Source organism: Oncorhynchus keta, chromosome 15, assembly GCF_023373465.1.
Source record: "Oncorhynchus keta strain PuntledgeMale-10-30-2019 chromosome 15, Oket_V2, whole genome shotgun sequence".
NCBI lineage: Eukaryota > Metazoa > Chordata > Actinopteri > Salmoniformes > Salmonidae > Oncorhynchus > Oncorhynchus keta.
The window spans coordinates 17,272,028-17,296,739 of record NC_068435.1 but is presented as its reverse complement, the minus strand read 5'-3'; the positions used below and the strand labels follow the sequence as shown (position 1 = coordinate 17,296,739).

The window sequence follows — 24,712 nt, the reverse complement described above, 5'->3', positions numbered from 1 at the left end:
AAAGCAGCAACAGACTTGATACATTATCTAATGATTGCGGTTTGGTTTCCCCCAACCATGTCGTTTCCTCTGGACGATGGACCCCAGGACCAAGGCCCTTTGCCCAGCCCGCAACATCACGGAGGAGTTTGGCATTCCGTCCCCTATCGACAGTGCAGTCACCCGCACCAACTGCCAGGGCAAGAGCTACATCAAGATACTGTAGAACTGCAGAGGAAAAACCTAGAACCTGAGAGAAGTTCAGAGGGTTAGGGCAGTGAAGATGCCTTGGTGGAACCAAATGGCAACACTTTTGTCCCCATCTCTTTTCCATGTAAGGCTACTGGAGGATGGACAACGGCAAGATGGAGCCTGGTTACCCCAAATCTGTTGCCTCTAGTTTTGATGGTCTGACCATCACTGCAGCCCTGTCTGTGCCTGTCACCAGGAGAAGGCCCGAGTCGGTCTACTTCTTCAAGAAAAGTTAGGGAGAGCTTTGAGGATTACCACTACCTAACCTACTCCCATTGCTTTACACCAATGAGCTTGCTTCACTCAATCCTAATTGACCATTTCTTTTTCACAGGAGGCACCATGCAGAAATACTCCTACCCTGCTGGAAGTAGCCCCGTCTGTAGCAAGAAATCCAAGTCCAGTACCAAGAAACACCACGGTCGTAGAGCAGAGGTGCGTCTGGCAGTAGAGATTAACATCAAGCCGTCTCTGAAAGGCTTCCCCTCCTCAGTGACCTCAGCGGTGTCTGTCCCCAGCGCCAAGAAGGCCGACAGATACAAATACTTCCTCTCTGCTGGACCCAAGTCTTAGTCTGAGGTATTGTACATCTGATATCTTGGTTGTATCATGGAAATGGGGTTACTGCAGTTCAAAAGACAGACGTAATGTACACATACACATTTAAGAAATGTATCATTCTTATGCCGATGCTGCGTTTGACATGCGGTTTACAAAACATTAAGAACACCTGTTCTTTCCATGACCGACAGCCCAGGTTGAAAAGCTATGATCCCTTGAGGTCACCTGTTAAGCACACTTCAGTGTTTATGAAGGAGAGGAGACAGGTTAAAGAAAAATGTGCATTGTTTGCATGTCCTATTCAGACGGTGAATGGGCAAGATAAGAGATTTAAGTGCCTTTGAACCACAAGCGGCAGTTGGCACATTAATTGGAGAGAACGGGCTCACAGTAATGGCTGGAATGGAATTAATGGAATGGTATCAAACATGTTTTGACTTGGAGAGAAACAGAATACGCAATGTGTAAATGACCGGTCACTTGGGATAAAAATTAATACTAAAAAGTCAAAATGCTCATCTAAAAGCAAAACAGTTATTCTGTTGGAAAGGTAGTTATTTATAATCTATATAGTAACATGAACTCTAATCCATTTCAGCGCTCTACTTTAACATCAAGATATCTGGTGACCTGCCTGCTCTGGCCAAACCAGACAACCCCGATCCCCGCCAGAACTCCATCAACTGGCTCAAGTGTGCCGAGAGCCACCCTATGGATGGACCACCGACAACGCACGACTACGACAAACATTTTATTTTTCTCAAAGTTTATTAGCAAAAACAAATGCAATGGAACAATCACTCATCTTGAAACAAATACAAAACAAAAATGTACGCTTTTAAAGCACATGGTATCCACTGACACAAAGTTAGGGAAGAAAAGTCAATCACAAATTAGTTGGATTTTTTAAGTAGACCAAGACACTATGATTGATAGTTGGGATGAAGGGCAGGGGATGGAGCAGTGCATGATGGCATCATTAGCGGGGTAGGTTTCCTCTACCGAAGGGGCCTCTTCCTGCTCGAAGGAAGCCCATACCTTGAATGGAGGAGGCGAAAAGAGTCAAGTTCCATCTTACCCATCATTCAAAATGGCCACTTCATGACACTTGTGACTCTGTTGTGCTGCTTTAGATTGGGTCACTATAGCTTCTTTGAAGATTGTTTTGATGTGCGTTGAAATAATTACCTCTAAACTGTCAGTGCTAAGTTCAAACATAAAACATTTTACAAGACCAAGTTAAAACCATACCTGCTGGCGGGGCTTAAGCATCTCTCGCATGACAGCAACCCTGCTCCAACTATACTTGCAGCACATGTACTCCAACATGCCAAACAAAAGTCTACAATGTGTGCTTTATGTCACCTACTTTCACTTGCTTATCAACAAAAAAAATGATCATCTACTTTGTTGTGTACTGCGTTTCTACTCTATTAGGCAACAGTATGGTAGCAAAGCTCCTGCTTTAGTTGAATGGACTTATAACATATTGTTCTGGGTTAAAAGTGGCCTTCAAGACTTAAAAATTAAATGTAGATGAAAGCTCACCTCCTCTGCGGATGAGCGCCCTGCCCCTGTTGGCTGTTCTCATGGGCAGAGTGTGCTGGGCCAAGGGGCGGCCGGAGGGCTTGGGCTGCACACTACTGCTGGTGTCTGAAGAGAGAGGGAGCAAAATAATTAGAGAAGAGACAAAGAGGTTGTAAGCAGGGATGAGAGAAGGTTGAGGTGTGAGAGAACAAGCAAGAGAGACGTGAAAGAGAGGGAAATCTGTACTGACCGGCAGAGCTGGAGGTGGGCTCCTGGCTTGTGGAGGGCAGACTGGCATCGTCTGACGGCTGGGCAGAGTCCATCTCAGCCTGGCTATCCATGGACGCTTCACCACTCCTACTAATAGGGTTGAAAAGTGTGTATGAGCAACACACACACACCCACACACCCCATCCCCACACCACAACAACCCCTGTTCTCACCCTTCACTATCTGCCTCCATGAACACCTCGTCACCGTCATCTCCTGGCATGGCCTCTCCGCCGGGGACTGCCAGCCCGTGGTGGCTCGTGGATGTCGTCACCATGGGAACAGACTGGGATGCCATGTCCTGGGCATCAGAGGGGTGGGATTCATTGAAGAGAGTCACTGGGGCAGCAACCTGCAGGGGCGTGGTGGGAACACTCCTCCCTCCAGACTCCTCGTCGTGAGCAGCCAGGAACAGTGGACTCTCGTACATCCCCAGACCTACAGACACAACAACAGAAGCGGACACTCATTACAATGACATATCAATTTCATGACAGATATATTGTATCTATAGAGGAAAAAGACAGTACAGAGCAGCATATTCACTCAGTGCTACTTGGTGTGTTGTACCTCCTTGTGAGGCGAGCTGTCCGAGGTCAGAGTGGGACGAGCTGGCCTGAGGCATGTCTTCAGGAGGACCAAACCTGAACCTGGGAACTCCTGCTACCTGTGGAGAACTGAGACAGACACCAATAATAATATCAATGAAAAACCAATGGCCAAGAGACTGGGTCCAGTCAAAAAATACCAAATCACAACATTAATTTAAGGGTCAATACAAGTAAGTGTGTGTGTGTGTGTGTGTGTGAGAGAGAGAGAGAGAGACTTACTGGATGGCCTCAGCAAAGCCATCAGTCCGGTGGGGCACCACCAGCGTGGGCGTACTGGGGACCATCCGGTCATCGTCATCAAAGAAGTGTTGCTGAGGGATGGAGAACAGAGATGGTGAGAAAGGACTAGAAAACTGTGCAAGACATGACTTTGTTAGGTTATGCCTTCAGTCCAGGAATAAGCTTGGTAACACTAATCTGTGTCTGGGAAACCAAGCCTCAAAATATAGCCAGGCATCATTCCTTCCTGCCTTACCATGTTGCCTATCCCAGGCGTGAGCTGGGGTCCTCTGCCTACAGACTGCCGGCGGATTGGCGCAGACAGCCTCTGTGGGACAAACAACCACAAGGACACTGAACTAGACAAAATATTTTTGCACAGCTGACTCAGTACATAGTGAATATTGTATAATTGAACCCAGGAGCATGTTAGTAGAGATTACATCTGAATATCTGTATTTACGTCTGGATCAAAACCTTACCTGTGTGGGTGGAGGTCCCAGGCCCAGCTCAGGGCCGGGGGGCTGGATGTAGAGGCGTGGGGGCAGAGGGTGTGGGGGTCGGCGGGGGACAGACTGGGGCAGGCGCAGGCTGGAGGAGGGGGAGAAGGGGGAGGTAGAGAAGGAGAAAGTGCTGGTAGTACTAGCGGTAGGCTGTAGTAGTTCTTTGGGGGGGTCAGACATGGCCATGGGGAAGGATTCGGTGGTACTGCTGCTCCCCTCACCTGGAAGCAGGGGAAGTGGTTAATGTCTCAGACTCTGATACGTCAGTCACTAAGTCACATCTACCTGAAGTTTCTACTTAATGATATTTACTGCATTAACTTTACTTTCAAAACACGACATCCATATTTGGAAGTCTCAATTGTCAGACAAAACTCCCTCAGTCATCAGTGTTTCAAATGCAAATTGGGGAACTTCCTAATACAAATGTCGTACAAAAACAGTGTCTCTCACCGCTTTGTGAGTCAGCCTGTTTCTGGGAGGTGGAGTCTATAGCTCCCATGCTCTCCTCATTCTCCGAGGCAGGCTCCGAGGTCTCAGGGCCTGTCTCGTCTCCTTCAAACGGCTCGTTGGCATCTCCGCTCCCCTCGTTGCTCTCCTCTCTTCCCATCCCCTGGTCCTCGTCATCATCATCATCATCCTTCTCTTCCTCCACCTCTTCCTCATACTGGGAAAATACAAACATCTCTTGAATAATCAAATGTATTTAAAGATTGTATCCATTAGCAATTGTCACAAAGTGCTTTTACAGAGAGAAAATAATCTAGTGTGAAATGCACTTCTAGCGTGAAATGCACACCGTACTTCGAATTAAACACCTAAAAAGAGCTCAACAGATCAGATTCTGCAAACATTCATAAAACACTGAATATATTTTAACCTCAACATATACTGAAACCCTCACCTGCTCTGCCTCTTCCTCCTCTTCTTCTCGACTGGAGCTGTCTGTGTCGATGATGATGATGTCAGGCTGGCGTTCTTCGCTGGAGTCCTGGGTGTCAGAGGGTTGGGGGGTCACCTGGTGGTCTGAGGGGACAGACTGGGACACCCCGTCATCCTCTTCCTCCACCTCTCCCAGTACAGGAAAGGACACGTCTGGTAGTTCCTACCACACACAGTTAGATAGGGTTTTGCAACAACACTCATGTGATGATGAATGCATGGACCTGTACACATACAGGGCCTGATACACATGCGTATTAATTTGTGCGCACACACTCCTATGTCTTAAGGTTTACCTGGCTGCCATCTGGAGTCTCCTGGTTCTCCCCTGACCCCTCAGCCTCTCCATCAGTGCCCTCTTCATTCTCCTCCTCCAGTCCCACTCTCTGGATGATACGGAGCTTCTTGGGGATGGGTGGTTCGTCTGGGTTCTCCAGGGCCATGTCGGCGCTCTCTGCCCGAGCCTCCAGCTCCACCTCGCGGGCACGCTTTGGCCCAGCAGAGCCCCCTGTAGCAATAGCTGAGCCAAATACGGCCGTAGAAGTGGAGGGCCTCTCCACTTGACCACTAGGGCCTGCCTCTGTCTCCTGAATGGCCAGCTCAGCGGTGGGCGGGGCCTGCTGTTGCTGGGTTGGCTGGACGAAGGCAGTGGCCTGGCTGCTGATTGGCTGAAACTGAGAGTGCGTGATGTTCTGGACGCTAGGGCTGGTGGAGCGGACCGAGCCGCTGGTGCTGCCGAACACAGACACGTGTTCCACGGGGGTTCCACTCTCAGAGGACTGCAGCACTGTGGGGGTTAACACACACACACACACACACAGGGGATAACAAGGTAAGGTCAAAAGTCGCCCATCCACAGCTGCCCTGGGGGACAGTCGCCCATCCACAGCTGCCCTGGGGGACAGTCGCCCATCCACAGCTGCCCTGGGGGACAGTCGCCCATCTAATGCCAATCCTATAATACAGAGCCACTTCTCTCACCTTCCTGGCTTTCAGACTGTGTATGGGGCATGACAGTGGCCGTGGGGGTGGGCATGGTTATGGGCACCATGGGTCGGATGCTGGCCCTGGGGGTGGACTTGTTCCCGGGGATGGGGGAAGGTTTACTGGGGGCACCGCCCGACACCGTTGTGGGTTTGATGTTGGCAGTGGGGGGCTGCTCTGAAGAGCCGGAAGAACCACTGTTTGGTAAGAAATGGGAGACAAGACACAGACGTGGTGTTAAGAGTTGGGGGATGCATCAGTTACTTTAGATTTGAAACCAGTATTTATTTTTAGTGTGCATGATTCAGACATATTTCTACCTTCCCCTGTCTGCAGCTTGGGAAGTCCTCTGGTTGATCTGCCTCTGATCTGGAGCTCTCTGCTGCTGCTCCTGGGTCTGGAAGAAGAAAGTGTCCATCACAAATAATTTAATTGGAATTTCAATTCATCTCCTGGATTGACTGAAATTAAAATGTAATTTATCCCAAATCAAGTGTACAGTACTCCTTCTACAGTACGTATGGGTGCATGCAGATGTTTGTGTGCAGTGCCTGTACCTTATTTTTCCCTTGGTCCTGGGACTCGTCTCTCTGAGGTTGCTCGTCACGGTGGTCTCGGAGCTCCCTGATCTCTCGGTCCTGTCGGTGCAGACGGCCCTCATACTGGGACTTGAGAGCACTCAGACGCACCTCCTGCTCCTCCCGCTGCTGCTTCAGCTCCTCCACCTCCTTGGTCAGATGCTCCTTCGCAACTGGGACACACACAGAATACTTAATTTGGAATCCGTGATGAGTACAAACCCCAGATAGTTCTCAGATCACTTAAATCATTTCTTTAAAAATCGGGGCAACAAACTAGATAATGTGCATAAACAAAACATAAACAGCTAGCTATGTGACTTACTGTTGAGTTGGTTGATCTTCTGCTTGGCGCCCATGAAGACCTTCTTGGTCTTCTCCTCCTTGTCGGCCATCTGTTGCCGTAGCGACTCCTCCTGAGCAGTCTTCTCCTGCAGCTCCTGTTTCAGCCGGGTCACTTCACCCTGGGTCCCCTGGGCCTGGGTAGACTGTTCCTGGAGCCGGGTCAGCTCCTGTTTCAGCCGGGTCACTTCACCCTGATTCCCCTGGGCCTGGGTAAACTGTTCCTGGAGCCGGGTGAGCTCCTGTTTCAGTCGGGTCACTTCACTCTGTGTCCCCTGGGCCTGGGTAGACTGTTCCTGGAGCCGGGTCAGTTCCTGTTTCAGCCGGGTCACTTCACCTTGGGTCCCCTGGGCCTGGGTAGACTGTTCCTGGAGCCGGGTCAGCTCCTGTTTCAGTCGGGTCACTTCACTCTGTGTCCCCTGGGCCTGGGTAGACTGTTCCTGGAGCCGGGTCAGCTCCTGTTTCAGCCGGGTCACTTCACCCTGGGTCCCCTGGGCAGACTGTTCCTGGAGGCGGGTCAGCTCCTGTTTCAGCCGGGTCACTTCACTCTGTGTCCCCTGGGCCTGGGTAGACTGTTCCTGGAGCCGGGTCAGCTCCTGTTTCAGCCGCCCCATCTCTGTGTTGCGCTCATTCACCGTCTGACAGGGTGATGGAGAACAATACTTTATTAATCCATACGAGATGGAAATGAGTCTCCTGCTATCATTAGAGGGGTTTGGGGGGTCAACGGTTTGAGGTGTTTTGTAAAGCTGTATGGTGAAGGAAGTACAGGAAAGGGAATAGATTGGTCCTCCAGAACAAGGGAACAGGATCATGGGTGGACAAGAAAGGTGGCAACGTTTTCAATCATGACCTTTGTCAAAGGTTAATTTCAAGTCAATAGCTAGGTTTCCATCCAAATGGTGACAGATAATCAGGCGAATATTTAAAAAAAAATCTGCGTAAAAACACCAGATTTTCCCATCAAACTGACTTGTTGGGGAGAAAAGGCTATGTACATCATTTATTTTTCGGTCTATGGTTTTGTCACAAAAACTGTAGTGATAAATCACTCTGTCTGGTTTCACCTCATGCTCTCTAGGACAATACTGTACTGATAGTGGACAGGGGGTTATATGATGAGATATGGATAAGAGCAAGACTATCTCAATTGATAATTGGCAGCCAAGCACCGATCATCAGGTCACCAGCGTTCAAGTAACAGCCTACCCTCAATATTTAGCCTATTGGAAACGTGCCTGATCACTGTGCACTTAACCACCAGCTGAAGTTCATAACTTATTTAATCTGCCTATAAACTTTTCATGTTTTCCACATTGTGGTGGTTGGCCAATATCATTTGCTCCAAGTTTACTTCGATATGATGGTTATGTTCATATTTGCGCATGAAGGCATTTCCACCACCATTTTGCTCATAATTCTTTATACAGACAAAACGATCCCACCATGTCGACCGAACAAATTGTCTTTCGACATTTATGAAATTACACCGACATTTCCTGTCAGGACTTTTTTTAATGCGTCAGGTAATTCAACCGCATGAAATGGTTGGATGGAAACATGGTTTATGATATTGACAGGGTGCCAACACCCATCTGCACAAAAGTAGACTTTTAGAAAAGCAGTTAAGCTCAGCATCTACAACACTGGCTCCATACACATACAGTATACCTACCTCCTGTACGTTTTTCAGTTGTCCTTCCAGGTCTTTGACCTTGGTCTCAGCCTGGCTGAGGGAGTCTTTCAGGCTCTGGATCTCTTGGGCAGAGGCCTGCTGGGCCTGTTGAGCCTGCTGCTGGGCCTGTTGCACAGCCTGCTGCTGGGCCTGTTGCACAGCCTGCAGCACCTCCTCCTGGGCTGGCTTGGCTGCTGCCTCCGCCACCAGCTACCAAAGGGGACAGGAGCAGAGTGTTGGAACGGAACAGAATTAACAGTCAGTAAAGTTCTGACTGGCCCCGGTCATTGTAGCTGTGGGTGCAAACATGTGCAGGTACAGTTTAAATATGCATGATCAGCAAATGTACACACACCTTGTCGTGCTGCACTTTGAGCTCCTCATACTGAGTCTTGTAGCGTCGTCCGATTTTCTTGACCTGCGTGATGGTCTTGCACTTCTCCTGGATGTCCAGGTGCTTCGCATCCCTCTCAGTGGTCACCTTGCCCAGATTCTCCTTCAGGTTCTGCGCCTGGCTCTGGGCTGTGATAACCGACGCATGGGTCCTAATGGAGGACAGGGGTATGTATGTACAGAGTCAAGTGTAGAGGAATGCGGATTAGAAAATAACCGAATCAAAATTATTTTTGGACAATAATCTTGGGACAGTTTATAATTGAGCCTACTGTACTATTACATTTGGAATCAGTTTCTGAATTGGAAACAATGAATTGTCCCCAACCCTGGTGTGCACGTGTGTTTTATAATTCTACAACGATGCATAGAATCAGAGTGAGCGGCAAATTGCATGTCACAACATGACAGGTGTATTGTGTAGTAGTAGTAGTAAGACAAGATAAATATAGGATAGCAAATTGGTAGTTATATTAATTTTGATAAGTGTAGGTTATTGCCTTGTTTTTTATGTCAACAAATATAAAGAATTGTACCTAAATTGTGATGCGTCTATTTCGAGTGAGTGCATACTGACCTGGCCACCTCAGCCTTCAGTCTCCCAGTCTCCTCAGAGAGCTGCTGGATGCGTTTGAGGTGGGCCTCTCTCTCAGAGTGCAGCTTCTTGTTCTCCTCCTGGTCTGTGTCCTTCTGCTGGCTCACCAGTTGCTGAGGGACACATACACACACACACAAATTCACTCTGGAATGCCAGAGTGTGCTCTGGGCGTTTGCAAATTCAGAGCGTTGTCAGATTGAATGCTCAGAGAATTTACGAATGGACAGAGTGCACACTGGATGATCTCGGCCCGAAGAGTAGGGCTGATCTGACCTCACAATGGGAGTCAAGCACCCAAGCTAACTGGCTAACGTTGGCTAGCTACTTCAAGAAACAAATGAGAGAACAGCTCACTGACCATTTTACTCTCCCTAGCAGAGCTGGTTAGGCTGTTTTCATGTTATTGGTGTTAGTGACTGCAACTGTCCTGCTTGCAATAATTTAATTACACTTATTTGCAGATGTTTAATGACACCGGCCATATTCAACGGGTGTTGTGTGTTTTCGAAAATGCATCAGTTATTCTGCGCTCTTGTACACTCAGATGAGAGTGCTCTGAAATCAGAGTAGATAGCCAAAGTGAATTTATGAACAAACAGCACGCACACATATTGTACATCATCTCTCTCACACAAACATTGAAGTTGACCTCTGACCTGTGTGCGGGCCTTCCAGCGTTTGCTGTCCTCTTCCAACAGTTTCTTCTCAGCCTGCAGCATGCCATTCTTCTCACTCAGCTCAGAGTTGGAGTCCTGCAGGGGAGTGATGTCCGCCTCCAGCTTACGCACCTGAAAGAAAGAGGTAATGGTAAACGCTCAATTCACATGAGAAAAAGAGCACTCTGTCAGTATATGTATAGAGACAAGGGTTCTTTGTGTATAGCATCAAAGCAACGGAGTTCTACAGAACTATAAACATGTAATTCAGTCTCATCATAAAGGTGATGTGTGTCCAAAAGGCAACAGACTGGCTCAGAAATCAACATTAGGATGCCTACTAAACATTTGGGAGTATTACTGCAGCTGACAAAGATCTTTAGAAAGAAATCATGTAGCTAGTACCAATTATTAGTGATGCTTTTAACACCCATAGGGCCCAATAAAATACATTCATGCGTTTTGCTTGATTCCGTTTGTTTTTCTAGGTTTGTTTTCGTCTTCTGGTTTTTGTTCTCCAAATCACCCACAGAGACCATTGTATGGTATGCAGTGTTTCTGTAGCACTCATGTGATTGCAGAGTTAACAAAACAAATGGCCACTGGATTGATGTAAATAATCAGATATTCTGCCAGGTAGGCATAGGCTACTTTTGTAGTTAACATTTCATTGAGGTTAAGGAATGCTTTTCCATCTACGAATTTACAGTCATCATTAGCATCATCATTAACGGCTACACAAAATGTGTACCAAACGCACGCACCGCACACAAACATGGGCATTCATGTTTCAGAAAGCTGCAAAATATAGCGTTTTTTATCCATTCAAAACATTTAGTTGATTTCCTAATAAGTTCAATACATGTTATAATATTGTTGAATTCCGTTTAAATGTCTGGATTCCGTGATTCTGTCCGTGTTTTCCACATCACTCAATAGTGTATAGTAGTCCTTACTTTAGCCTGGGTCTGGTGCAGCTCCTGTTCCAGTCGCTCCCTCTCCTCCTTCAGCATCTTGTTGGTCTCCACCAGCACGTTTAGGTTCTCCATCCTCTTCATTTTCTCATCGTGCTGGGCCATAGTCTTCGCTGTCAGCTGGGGGGCAGAAAGCAGAGTTGGTTGAAATTAAAATATGAACCCTTAGCAGGCTGTAACAGAGGAAAGGATGCTCTGAGGTTAAGAACTTTCTAATTCTACCTGTAGTTTCTCTCTCTCAGCGTTGAGGCTCTCTTGTAGTTCCTTCAGCTCTCGGTCCTGGTGTTCAACCTGTTGTTTGTAGCGCAGAGTCTCAACCTCGGCCACCTCAAACTGTGTCTCTGCAATCTCCTTCTCACGACGCACAAACCTGCAGGAGGGAAAGGTCAGAGCAGGCTTAACAAACTGCTTGCTCGCTAAAGTACTGGTTAGGAACAGCTCTAGTATAGGCTCGGTTTCCAGACACAGATTAAGCCCATTTTTGAGGTAGGATGGTGCTTTTTTTGTCTAGAACTAGCTCAATCTGGTCTGGGAAACCATTTTGTAGTGTAAAAATGTATCAGTGTGATCTTTCAGTTTTACAATCAGGAAATTCAGGTGACCGCAGATTCAGATGTAAATTATCCAAGTTTAACACAGGTCAGCAATACAGGTATCAAGTATCTATAAAGGAATTGGCACAGTAAGCAAAGTCACATCCCTATCTACTACCTGAGGATCTCCAGGATTTGTTCCTGAGACTTCCCCTCTTCGCTGAAGGACAGGTTGAGGCTGCTCTCCCTACTAGCCTGTTGCTGCTGCTGTACTGTGGCGGCCATTTTGGCTCCCAGGCTCTCCATCTGCTGGTGCAGCAGGCCATTCTGCTTCTGCAGCTCGTCTGCCCGCTTCTGCTGCTTGGACAGGTCCTCCTGGGGGAAGAGGGAAGCCAGGGTGTGAAGAACAATGTTTCTAGCTCATCACCAGTAAGCAACTGATGAAACGGTAACCTGTAACATCCTGGCCAAATCTAATAGTTCTTTACCACATTGTCTGTCAAAAAGATCTGCATTACTCTTTCAACAACGTTCACGGCACATCTCCCCCACCTCCTGACCAACCACCAACCTTAAGTTTCTTCTCCAGCTGGTACCAGTTGGTGCGAGCCTCCTGTAGCTGGGTGGTGGTCTGTTTGGCCTTGTCCTCCAGCTGCTTCCTGCTCTGGTTCCCCTGCAGGCCTTGTTTCTTGACCGCCTGTAGCGCCTCCACATCAGCCGCATGCAGCATCAGCTCCCGCTCGTACTTGTTCTGGGCCTCCGCTGCCAGCTTGCCCTGTGCAAGGAGAGAGGGAGTCAAGTTTGACAAACCCATGCCTAGACACTGTCATACCAACAGTCTTTCTAGCGTTTTACCTCATTTATAACTAGAGGTGAAGCACAAAGGATCTGAAGCAAGCAACATCCAGGGCAGTTTGCCCTTAATTATCAACTGAGAACATGTAGCCTGACATAGCTGGAAGTCTACCTGCTGCAGGCTGTCCTGCATGGCCTTCTGTTCCTGGGTGATGGCTGCAGCCTTCCTCTCCTCCGCCTCCTGCAGCTCTGACTGCAAGTTTTTCATGGTCCTCTTCAGCTCATTCACCTGGGGAAAAGGGAGTGGGCATGAGCGGAGGATGACAGAGGAGAGCCTTGTTGGGCCCCCGACTAACATGTCAGCTCCAGACATCCAACATTAAGAAGGGTCAATACATTGCAACATTTACGGCTGTGGCTTCTGATGTTTTGAGAAAGTATTTGGTACAGTTGCCATCTTACCTGTTTCTCCACAATATCCATGGCCTTCCTCTTCTCCTCACGGAGTTCCTGTTTCTCCTTCTCAGCCTCCACCAGCTTCTTCTCCAGCCCACGCTGGAACTCCTGGGCCTCCTTTAGACGAGTCTCCACAGGAGAACGAGCCTGAGAGGTAGAGAGAGAGGAAGTTAGGAATCAAAGAAGTTACATCAAATTGGTGTTCAAAGTGAGTTTGAACTCCACTGGTAGTGCCGATTACTACAAGGATGGAAGATTGATAAGTGAAAGGGAAAGGGTCATTGTAGGATAATAAGTACTCGTATGCTTTTCTTGTGCTAATTCTCAACACATAACCTGTTTCTCTTTGCTGAGGGACTCCTCCAGGCTGAGCACCACAGTGCGGTACTGCTCCACGTTAGTGCTCGCGTTCTGCAGGCGCTCCTGCAGATCGTTGATCTGCTTCTCGGCCTGCTGCAGACGCCCGCGCACCTCCTCTAGTTCTGACTGGAGCTTGACCTGGGCCTCCTGGGACTGGGTCTGAGATGGAGCTACAAACAAACACGGAGAGAGTGACTGAAAATGCCAACAGTTCTGGTCCAATGCCAACACGTTCAATGCTTTTACACAATACATGGCAATGTCTCCTGTCAAATTCCCAGAGGACATCTGTATTTGCCCCTTTGGACAAAAGCCTACCTCTTAACGGTGCTCTGATGGGTGCCCGGGGGTTCATCTGGCCCAGGCTCTGACCCTGGCCCAGACCTGAACCCTGGTTCTGGCTTTCAGCATGGCTGAGCTGTTGTTTCAGAAGGTTAGCCTGCTGCTCAGCATTCTTCAACAGCTCCTTGGTCTTCTGGTGCAGGGCACACTGGGCCTCTAGCTGCTTCTTGGCCTCCAGCAGTTGAGCCTGAGGAGGTATATTTAAATAAAAACTGGTGGAGGAAGGAAAGGGGGCCTAAAAGTGTCCGCACGCTCCCAGCCGAAAACGTTTGTGCATATATGACAACATTGTGACGTTTTTTCTTTGTTTTGGTCTTCGGCAAGGTTTTTTTGGGCTGATCGTGCACACACACAAAAATGTCTTAAGGCAAGACGAAGTCTACGCCCCTTCGTCAGTGATTGGTCAACAGTAGGGATTCTTCACTGAAGTACTTGTTGTCATTCAACGAAAAACAAATAATTTAATGCAAATTTCTTCACTAAAATTGCTCAGACTAAAATTTTGGCAAAAACATCATAATTAATGACAGATTTCTTGAGTCGTCTTAGATTAATTCTGAATGTTGAGGAAGTGTATACTGGCTACAGCGTCTAAAAATGGACAAACAGTACTATTGACGCTTTTTTCTCGTTCTTTTAAGGGAGTTTGCGAGCTGAACCGAAGCATGCGGAAGGCTTAAGTGATGTTATGGTAAAAGCCACAGAAGGTCTAATATTCTCATAGTCACGGGTATTCAACTCATACCCTACGAGAAGGGCAATTAAAGAGAGAAGGACAGAACGAAAGAGTTGGGGGAAGAAAGAGGGAATGAAAAAGTGACAGAGGAGATAAAGGAGACAGAAAAAAAAGACAACCAGTATCAGAGAGCAAATCAGTAAGAAAGAGGAAAGAGGTAAGAAAAAGATTGAGTGTATACGAACGTCTTGGTTACGGCCCAGCATGTGCCTCTGCTCCACCTCCTCAGCCAGTTTCTTCTTAAACTGGGTGAGCTCTCTCTCCAGTCTCTCTATCTGGCTGTTCAGACGCTGCCTGGTCTCGGTCTCTGTACGCTCCATCGTCAGCTAGGGGACAAGAGTAAAGCAGGGAGGTGATCGTCATTAAACATAGATCTTTTCTACACTAGAGTAGTGTGACTGGACTCTACAGCAAAGCTGCATTTGCAGTGATATCCCACAGGGCTAATGAAAGTAGGGCAAAGCCAAATCACAGATTTGTCCTTTGAGGCATTTTCAATTACTAGAGGCCCACTGTGAGGAGTCTGTCAGGATAGGCCTCAGTAAGGGTACAATGTGTTTGTGTAACTGGTTGACATATGTAAGAGCAGTGTGTGTACCTGGATGGACTTGAGGTTGGTGAGCAGGAGGTTCTGGTTGCGCTGCTCAGCCATCATGGCTTCCTTCTCCTGGTTCAGTCTGGACTCTGCTGACTTCAGCATGTCTCTCTCTTTCTTCATGTTCTCACCACGCACCTGATGGTGGGGTGAAAGAAAGAAAAGAAAGGAGAAATGGAGAGAGAGGGGAGAAGAGAAATTAATAAACATACATACCCCATCACAACTTAACTAACCCCGCCTGGGCCAACCTTGACCTCCTAACCTCTGCCAAGGCCAGCTTCTCATTGGCTGCCCGGAGATCCTGGGTCATGGTGTGGATGATCTGCTCATGTTTCTGAGCCGTGGCGGCCATCTTCTGGCTCTTATCGTGCAGAGCAGCGATCTCCCGCCTGTAGCCGTTTACATTCTCCTGCAGCATCTCGTATCTGACAGAGACCAAACATGGTTTGATTTACTTCAGCAGATGGACACTTCTGCCTCAAAAAATACATATGAGATGTGTTTGTTCAGAGCATTCGAAAAGGGAAGCAGAAAATGATCAATAGCCAAAATGAAAAATGCAACAGAAATCAATCTTCTCAGAATTTTCTAAAATAAGTCAGGTAAAGTATGAAAAAGCAATGCTGGACACTGGACACACTAAATCCAACAACAATACTGATGTGTAAGTTAAACAACAACTTACCTCTTGGAGGCGAACTCCAGCTGTGTGGAGAGCTTGGCCTTCTGGGACCTGAACGCAGACAGCTGCTCCTGTAGCTTCTCGTTCTGCTCGTTCAGCATCCTGTCGTTCACCGCCTTCTCATTCTTGTATGTGGTGAAGGAGTCGTTCAACTGGAAGGGGCAGAATGGGAAAAATATTTTTGTGAACGGGGTGGTGTACCTAATAAACTGGCCACTGAGTGGGAGTGTGCGATCGTTCCCCTTTGATCACAGAGTGGAAGTTAAATTGGTTTCCATCGCATTTTCAACTCTACGGATTGTTTTGTCGCAAACTGTGGCAATAAATTGCGAACTTGCACAATCTGCTTTTGGCGCATGCTCTCTAAACAGTTCACTGATAGATGACAGGGTACGTTATATGATGATATGGATAAGAGGAATATAATTTATATTGATTATCATATGTCACCAGATTTCAAATAATACTCTCAATATTTATTGTAAATTTGCATCAAGCTCACCACTGTCCATCACCACCATGAAGTTCATGATAATTTATTTAATCTGCCTATAAACTCCTAGTGGAAGTAAAAATATCACGTGACTCCAAGTTTACTTCGATATGATGGTTATTACATCAAAATACAAAATATTTTGTAACAACTGATGAGTCCTCTCTTGCAGTGCCGAACTGCATGTGAACAGCAGTGACAGTGATGTACAAGTCATTTTGCATGCTGGACAACCCCAGGCAATAACAGTAGCCTAGTCAAACTACACACTGTGCCCAGTTTCGCATGCTGACCAACACGAGGTAAGTAAACAAATTCATAACATGGATGAGATACTATTCAATTTCCTTTGATTCAACAAAGAATAAATTAAAGTGTCAACTTTAATGTTGTCTGACTGCCTCTCCCTGGTCTGCATCTGACCTGTTTGAGAGCAGCCTTGGCCTGGGTGGTCTGGGAAGACTCAGCGGCTGAAGCCCTCATGGGGGTGGACCTGGTGGGAGGGGGAAGGAGGGCCGGCTGGGGGTGTACATCTGGGGGGCTGCCTCCTGTGTAGGACCTGGGAATAAGAACATATATAATCCTGTCAGCATAACAAAGATCAATGAATTGATCTAAAGCTCCAAGTCCCAATAAATAAACATGCCCGTGTCCATGTATTGATTTGGCTGTGTGTGAAGGTAGGCTCAATGCATACATCTTTGTCGTGATTAGGGTTAGGTTGAGTGGTGGTTATACTGTGGTGGTTGAGGTTACGTTTAAATTGATGAGTGTTTACAGTGCGTAGGTTGGGGTTAGGTTGTGAGATGGTTGCTGAGAAGTTCACCTTGTGGTGGGAGGTTGAAGCCGGTGCTCTGGGATAGCAGGATGCGGTACATGTCTCTCTGGCGGCCGTTGGAGTCAGCCAGCTGCTTTTGCTGGTTTCTCTGCTCCTTTATAATCTCCAGCTCCTTCTGGACCTTCTCTAGCTGCTGTTCCAGCTGGGTCACACTACATATACACAAGACAGGAGAAATAGAGTTTGTTTTCAGAAATAATGCATTTGTAAAAAGCACTAAGCAAATGAAATCTGACTGTATGACTGCGATACTATGTTCAAGGGTGAGGAAGTACAGTGTCAAGGGGTTGATAAACGTTCGCTACCGTGCAGAATTGGCCTCGGTCTGCTCTCTCTCCATCTTCTCCCCCAGCTCCCGGAGACGTGCCAGCATGCTCTGGTTTTGCCGCTGCAGCTCCTCCACACTGCGGAAGGAAACCTGGCGTGGGTTGATGATTTCAGAGCTGCTGCTCAGGTTCATCGTCTCCTCGCGGACCACCGGGTTGCCACGCGCCTCCTCCAGCTCCACTAGCAGGACGCGCACCTAGAGGGCGCGATGAAAAGGAGTAAAATCTATATGAGAGCAACTTATTAAAGGCAGTGGCTCCTATTCTTATTCCTGGAGGAGCATATCTTGATTTTGTTAAGGCAAGGAAAACTAAGACACTTTGATAGCCACCAAACCGTTAACTTCATATTTTAAGTTCCCCTATATTACAGTGCTATTACTCTGTTATTAGTGCACCTGGACAGGAGTCTCACTGTTGATGGACCTGGCCTGAGAGCAATGAACACAATGTATTGTGGAAATATGGTTTAGCAAACGTTGTTAAACTGGAACAAGGTTTAGTTCATTTTAAGTTAACAGTTATATTAATATGGTAATGGTAGACACTAAATGACACCATGGTATACCTGCTGGGACATGTCCTCCAGCTCTCTCTCAGAGTGCTGGTTGTCCTTCTCCAGGTTGGAGCAGTGCTTTTTGGCCTCATCTGTCTCTTTCTGCAGGCTGTGGATCTCCTGAAGATTACAAGAGATCGAAATTGGTCAATCCAAGCCTCAACTCAGACATTAGCACTGATACATGCCTATATTTTTCTGCGTCGTACTCTCTCCCCTCTTCTATGTGATGTATCTGGGTTTTGTTCATGAAATGGAAGACATTTCAAAACTAAAATGAGCATTTCTTATAAGTCTAGGTAGTCCCTCCCTTTTTACTGTCTGTTTTCTTCAGTTTGGTGCCTAATGAACACGACCCAACTTCTTCCTTTGCCAATTTCTCTTTTCTCCTCCCCCACATATCGATCCTCACTCATCCAGTCCTGCCACTCCCTCCATTTCTCCCGCTCACCGTCCTGGCCTGTTCCAGTTTGGCACAGAGGCTGTTCATGGACCTCTGCATGCTCTCATACTCCTCCCGCTGGCGCTTTAGGATGGGCGCCTTCTCCTCCACCTCCTGCACGATCTCGTCCAGCACGCGCGTCACACGCCGGTTCTCCTGCTTCTCAACGAGCAACTGGTCCTGGATGTCCACGAATGCGTTGTACAGCTAAGAGAGCGGGATTGTTTTGTGTTAAAAAAAAAAAAAAAGATGTTAAGTCATGACTAAACATTTGCCATCAGAAAGTATTCATACCCCTTGACTTATTCCACATTTTGTGATATTGAATTCAAAAACAGATTAAATTACACACAAAACCCCACAATAACAAACTGAAAACATGGTTTTTAGAAATGTTTGCATATGTATTGAAATTGAAATACAGAAATCTAATTTACATAAGTATTCACACCTCGTTGCTATGACACTCCAAATTGAGGTCGGGTGCATCCACATTTTTTTTTTTTTTTTTGGGGGGGGGTCACTACATGGAACAGATAGTCCCCCACCAAACAAATCTATAGGAAGTCTGTTCTGAAGTGTCTGTCCAAGACGTCGACCGATTTTCAACACCGATTGGAGGAAATATATATTTCTAATAATGACAATTACAACAATACAGAATGAACACTTATTTTAACTTAATATAATAGATAATCAATTTAGTCTCAAATAAAAAATGAAACATGTTCAATTTGGTTTAAATAATGCAAAAACAACGTGTTGAAGAAAGTAAAAGTGCAATATGTGCCATGTAAAAAAGTGAACGTTTAAGTTCTTTGCTCAGAACATATGAAAGATGGGAGTTCCTTTTAACACAAGACTTCAATATTCCCAGGTAAGAAGTTTTAGGTTGTAGTTATTATAGGACTCTCTCTCTCTCTCTATACCATTTGTATTTCATATACCTTTGACTATTGGATGTTCTAATAGGTAATTTAGTATTGCCAGCCTAATCTCGGGAGTTTATAGGCTTGAAGTCAAACAGTGCAATGCTTGAATGCAGTCAGACTGCTCTTTCAAATCATAGACTTAATTATAATAACACACAGAAATACGAGCCGTAGGTCATTAATAATGGTCAAATACGGAAATTATAATTTCGAAAACAAGACGCTTATTCTTTCAGGGTTTTCACTATGTCTAAATATTGCTGTTACATTGCACAACTGTCAATGTTATGTCATAATTATGTACAATTCTGGCAAATGAATTACAGTCTTTACACAGTTCGCAACGAGCCAGGCGGCCCAAACAGCTGCATATACCCCGACTTTGTTGCACAGAACGCAAGAGAAGTGACAATTTCCCTAGTTAAAAGAAATTCATGATAGCAGGCAATATTAACTAAATATGCAGGTTTAAAAATATATACTTGTGTATTGATTTTAAGAAAGGAGTCGATGTTTATGGTTAGGTACACATTGGTGCAACGATAGTGCTTTTTTCACAAATGCGCTTGTTAAATCACCCGTTTGGCGAAGTAGGCTGTGATTCAATGATAAATTAACAGGCACCGAATCGATTATATGCAACGCAGGACAAGCTATATAAACTAGTAATATCAATCATGTGTAGTTAACTAGTGATTATGTTAAGATTGATTGTTTTTTATAAGATACGTTTAATGCTAGCTAGCACCTTAACATGGCTCCTTGATGCACTCGCATAACAGGCAGTCAGCCTGCCATGCAGTCTCCTCGTGGAGTGCAATGTAATCGTCGTCCAAAAATGACGATTATCGATTGTTATGAAAACTTGAAATGGGCACTAATTAATCGGCCATTCCGATTAATCGGTCGACCTCTAGTCTGTCCTATATCTGAGAGAGATAAGAAACATCTGGAAACATGAATTGTTTTTTTGTAATTCTTTTTTTTACATTAACCCCTTATTTTTTGCTTGTACAAAGTATTGACTCAGGGATGTGAATTCTTATGTAAATAATATATTTCTGTATTTAATTTTAAATAGGATTTGCTAAAATTTCTAAAAACATGTTTTTACTGTCATTATGGGGCATTGTGTGTAGATGGGTAATAAAAAATATATATATTTAATCTATTTTTAATTCAGACTAACACAACAAATTGTGGAATAAGTCAAAAGGTATAAATATTTTCTGAAGGCACTGTATCTTCGAGACTTTTGGACACTTCATTTAATTTCAATGCTTCATCACAATGTTAAAACATGTCATTTTACCTCCATGAACTTCATTCCAGGCTTGACAATCTTGGCCACAGCAGCTGCGGTCGGACACATGGAGTCCAACTCTTCCTCTGTGAGCACTGGCATGCCTGAGGAAATAAACACTATTTTGAAAACAATCATTCAACAATCCTAGACACCTTGTCTTGCAGTATGAGATAATATCTCAAATATGCCATTTCAAGTGAATATAGGACCGAGTCCAAGATCAACAGATTCAGATTGTAGCTAAAGGAAAATTATAGACAATACAGATACAGTACTGTCCCATACTTCTTTTCTTATCTGAGGCACGCAGGTTGGCGTTCTCCAGCTCCATCTTCTTAAACTTCTCCTTCAGCTCAGCCTCCTGTTTGCTCTTTGACCCCTCCATGTCTGTCAGCTTCTTCTCCATGTTCTGTCTCGCTGTTGGAAGGAAGAGCCATGGCATAATTAGAAAAAAATGTATAAACATTTTTACAAAATGTTCTATTAGATTTCAGCCAAACCAAAGTGTAACATTTGGGTCTTTTCAAAACGTGATATTATTTAGATTGATACAATCTATGGTTGACAACAACCATTAGGAATTGGAAACAATAGAGTGAACGCATTGTGTATCTCACCATCACCAGCCTCCTTCACCAGCTTGTGCAGCTCCTCCACGGCCCTGCTCAACTCCTCGTTCTTGGACTCTGCATCTGATGCTGACCCCTAAAGAAACCACATAGAAGAACAGACCGTTAGCAAGCTACCACCGCACTGCTATGAATGCCTTATATGCCTAAATGTTCACACTAAATATTGTACATAATGCAAAACAGTGCTAAAATATACCCCTGCATACTACAAAAACAGTGCTCATACATATTCCAACATAGTACATAAGAAGAATAGTCAGATAATTACCTTGTACAAGTTGGAGAGCTTGATGTGGGCATTCTGCTCATTGCGGTACTTCTCCTCCATGGTGCTATGATAGTCTTTAGCCTACAATACATAGATGTATTGATAACAGTATAGTTCCTTATCAATAATCCCATTTATAATCAGTTGAATTTACACCAAACCTCTTTCAGTTTTGTCATCAGGTCCTCCACTCGCTTCTGCAGGTTCTCACTGCTCTTCTTCAGATTAGTGACTTGGGTTTGAAGTCTTGTGACCTGGAGAGAAGGTGGAAGCCACAGGGTGTAAGGACAGACTGCTCTATGGTCACAACATTCATATCAAAGAAATGTAATGCTCACCACATCATTATTGCTAAGAGTTATATTGACATTTTCTATGTCTATTGCTTTGTATATACGAGATCATACAATTACAGAACAGCCTGGTGAAATTGAAGCATATATGATATATTTGCACAAGAAGTCATAAAACCAGTGTGCCTTATGGTACAGTACCTCGTCCTTCTTGCACTCAAAGCTGCACTTGAGCTCCAGGATCTCCTTGCCCTTTTCCCTGGAGACTGATAGCAGCTCCTCTGTCTTGGTCTTCAGTTCAGAGTTCAGCCACGTGTTCTGATTCTGCAGTAGCTCCTTCTCCTGCTCCATACGTTTCTCACGGTGCTGGAAATACAATGTGTGAAATCATTAAGCAATCATTGTATTCAATACAATATAGGGATGATCAGACAGGTGCATTCTCAGAGACACCCCATCTCAATCTGCTTCTCAAAGTGCTTGAAATACAACCTTGTTATGTTGGCAATGTAGTTAATACAAAGTAAATGGCTAGCATGCTCTGAGGCTCTGGAATTTTTCACCTGAATGGAGACCTCAGAAGATTGGATCTCATCCAGTTTGAGTTGTAGATCTATTTTGGCTGTGTTGGTCTCCACCAGCTTGTCATTGAGCCGCTTGACATCCTCTGGGGAAAACAAATTAACACTCTTATCATATGGAACAATAGCAGGTAGTAAGACAAACAAATCATTTACAATGAGGACAACTCGCATGTGCAGAGTCCGTGTCTTACCGGTGAGATTTTCCACATCTTGAGTTCTCTTTTCAAGCAGACGAGCCAGTTCCCGCCTTTCGGCCTCAATCTCATATTTGGCTTTGCTCTGAAATAGAGTTATGATATATGTTAACGCTCATGCCCTTCCATTCCCTGAAGTTTGATGAAAAAGCTTTCTGCATAACGGTCATGTGGACAAAGAAAGATACGCATATTCTCACCGGCTGCTGTGATTCCTTCTCCTCTGACGATTCCACATCCACACCTTTCAGATTGTTCAGCTCTTCGACTACAGAGAAAGAGAATATAACACTTAAACTTCAATCTAACCTTCTGGACTTGGACTGTGTGACAGGTGGAATGTCAACATTGGTAGTGTGGAAAACAGACTACTTACTGAGTTTGGTATTCTCCTCTTTGAGAGTCTGGTAATTCCGGGTGTGAGACACAATCTGCTCCTGACTCTCTGCCAATCTCTTCTCAACGTCAAAGTATTGCTGCTCTATATATGTAGTAAGACATGGGGGATATGTCACACATGGGCAGGCGATAGGCTAGCTCTCAAATGTGTTAAGAAATGTCAACAATCATCGCTTGCAATATGGCTTTCGTAGCATATGGCCCTTATCCTTCATCAGCAAGAAATAATCCTTATACACTTACTGTAGCATTCTTGCACATATCCATACAGCTATGGGCGCCTCCAGCCGACGAAACTATACTTCAGCTAAACTTCCCGAGTTAATTTACACACAGGCGTTCGAAGCATGCAATATAGCAAATGAGCAAAGGTGGTCGCCTCTTGACTGGGCGGCTTGTGGGAACACTAACCAGCTCTGAGTACCAATTTAACTTTATTTTATTATTTCTCGCTGTTATTAAAAAGGTCATTATGCTTCCTAAACCGTACCACAAGCGATGCGTGGTCAGATTGAGATTGAGCGTCAGGGCTCTTAACAAAACTCCCCCGTACAGAAAACGCCTTCGTCCAATTAATCTTATGTTATGGAAAATTGTTATGAGCAAGGGCTAGCGATACAATGTAGGTACAACACATGGACATGGGAGGCAATAATATGATGTAGGTAGCTGGTGTGTCTAACGCTAGTCTTCTAGACAAGAATGAGTAACACTGGAAATATGAATGAGAAACGTGTAAGAGCCAGAATTTGAGGACGTACATGGAATAAGACGTGATCAGTTTAGTCACCCCCTCCTAGAAGGTAGCGGCAGCGAGTTTAACTAATTAGCAAACTCACTTCACTTAAAAGGCACTTGCAAAACAATCGTTGCACTCAATCAGCTAACGTTCATGTTACAGTACAGGGCCTGTACTACTACCATCTCAGGCGTAACGTTACTGCTGCAGTAGTTAAGAAATACGGCCAGCTTCATAGATTATTAGCTAACTAGTAACGTAAAATATAACCAACCAGCAGCTAAAGTTATATTGGTTGACATAAATAGCGAACTAAAGCTAGCTAACCGAATAGCCAATGCTCCACTTACCACAATCCGCTTTGAACCGCTCGTGCTGCGTTTTGAGGGATTCGATCTCATTCTTCTGGTCAGTAAGGAACTTTTCTAATTTGTTTTGAGCAGCTTTAGGGAGTTTATTAAGCTCTGTACGCTCCAAAACTTGAAGCAGAACTGCCGCCATCTCCCAACCAGTCCGAAACAGTGCAAAGCAACTTCGTTGGGATAGCAATCAGAAGAAAAAAAATGACCTCGAGTAGCATAATCTACGTTGTCAATAAGCGACAGATACCATTAACCGCGGAGCATCACGGGAGATTGAGTATATTATCCAATCATCTTCCTCGAATGCAGTGACGTATTATTTAAGCGATGCCACAAGTATCAACCAAAAACGTTTTTAGAACGAATTCATTGTTCTGTGTATCAACCAACATTTTTTAAATAACTAAACCAAGATAGACCACAGCCCATCGTTTCAAATGGGAAGACATTTGTCAAAGTGGGCAAAACAAGCAAGGAGGGCAAAACAAGCAAGGAGGAGGGCAACGTCAAGCACGAGCTAACGAGATCCTATTGAGGCGTTCTATCATAATTTGTATATTTCCGTTCGGAAACGCCTACTTTCTAGTGCAGGTGTGGATTAACTAAATTGGCATTTGCACTCTTAAACAACGCCATTTTTACTTTGGAAAAGGGTAAAGTCTACAAAACGTAGTCCACTCTTTGAGACAGATTCTAGTTTTGACATAAAATGTTTCATCAATGAGAAAATCTGCAGAATATCGTCCAAACTTCATCTCGTTCCATCTTCTCCCACTGGTGGC

The 24,712-nt window shown here is 45.2% G+C and overlaps 1 protein-coding gene and 1 pseudogene across 1 annotated transcript; one reads left to right on the top strand and one right to left on the bottom strand.

The window, feature by feature from the left end:
• Positions 1-1,566, top strand: LOC118395191 (proteoglycan 4-like; annotated as a pseudogene).
• Positions 1,542-24,712, bottom strand: LOC118394541 (nucleoprotein TPR-like). The gene is given in 48 exon segments (XM_052463520.1): positions 1,542-1,830; positions 2,341-2,445; positions 2,570-2,676; positions 2,763-3,027; positions 3,160-3,266; positions 3,420-3,511; positions 3,676-3,747; positions 3,902-4,143; positions 4,376-4,589; positions 4,827-5,027; positions 5,161-5,651; positions 5,846-6,045; positions 6,169-6,245; positions 6,406-6,599; positions 6,752-7,406; positions 8,444-8,653; positions 8,799-8,988; positions 9,414-9,544; positions 10,091-10,222; positions 11,047-11,184; positions 11,287-11,434; positions 11,776-11,972; positions 12,169-12,372; positions 12,565-12,681; positions 12,855-12,995; positions 13,185-13,378; positions 13,527-13,737; positions 14,472-14,612; positions 14,885-15,019; positions 15,147-15,309; positions 15,570-15,718; positions 16,483-16,566; positions 16,569-16,618; positions 16,886-17,049; positions 17,203-17,420; positions 17,792-17,899; positions 18,231-18,428; positions 20,466-20,560; positions 20,745-20,876; positions 21,077-21,164; positions 21,360-21,440; positions 21,521-21,613; positions 21,854-22,018; positions 22,216-22,319; positions 22,428-22,515; positions 22,631-22,698; positions 22,807-22,911; positions 23,919-24,712. Coding segments are annotated over 48 exon segments (7,674 nt in total). The 5' UTR covers positions 24,070-24,712; the 3' UTR covers positions 1,542-1,771.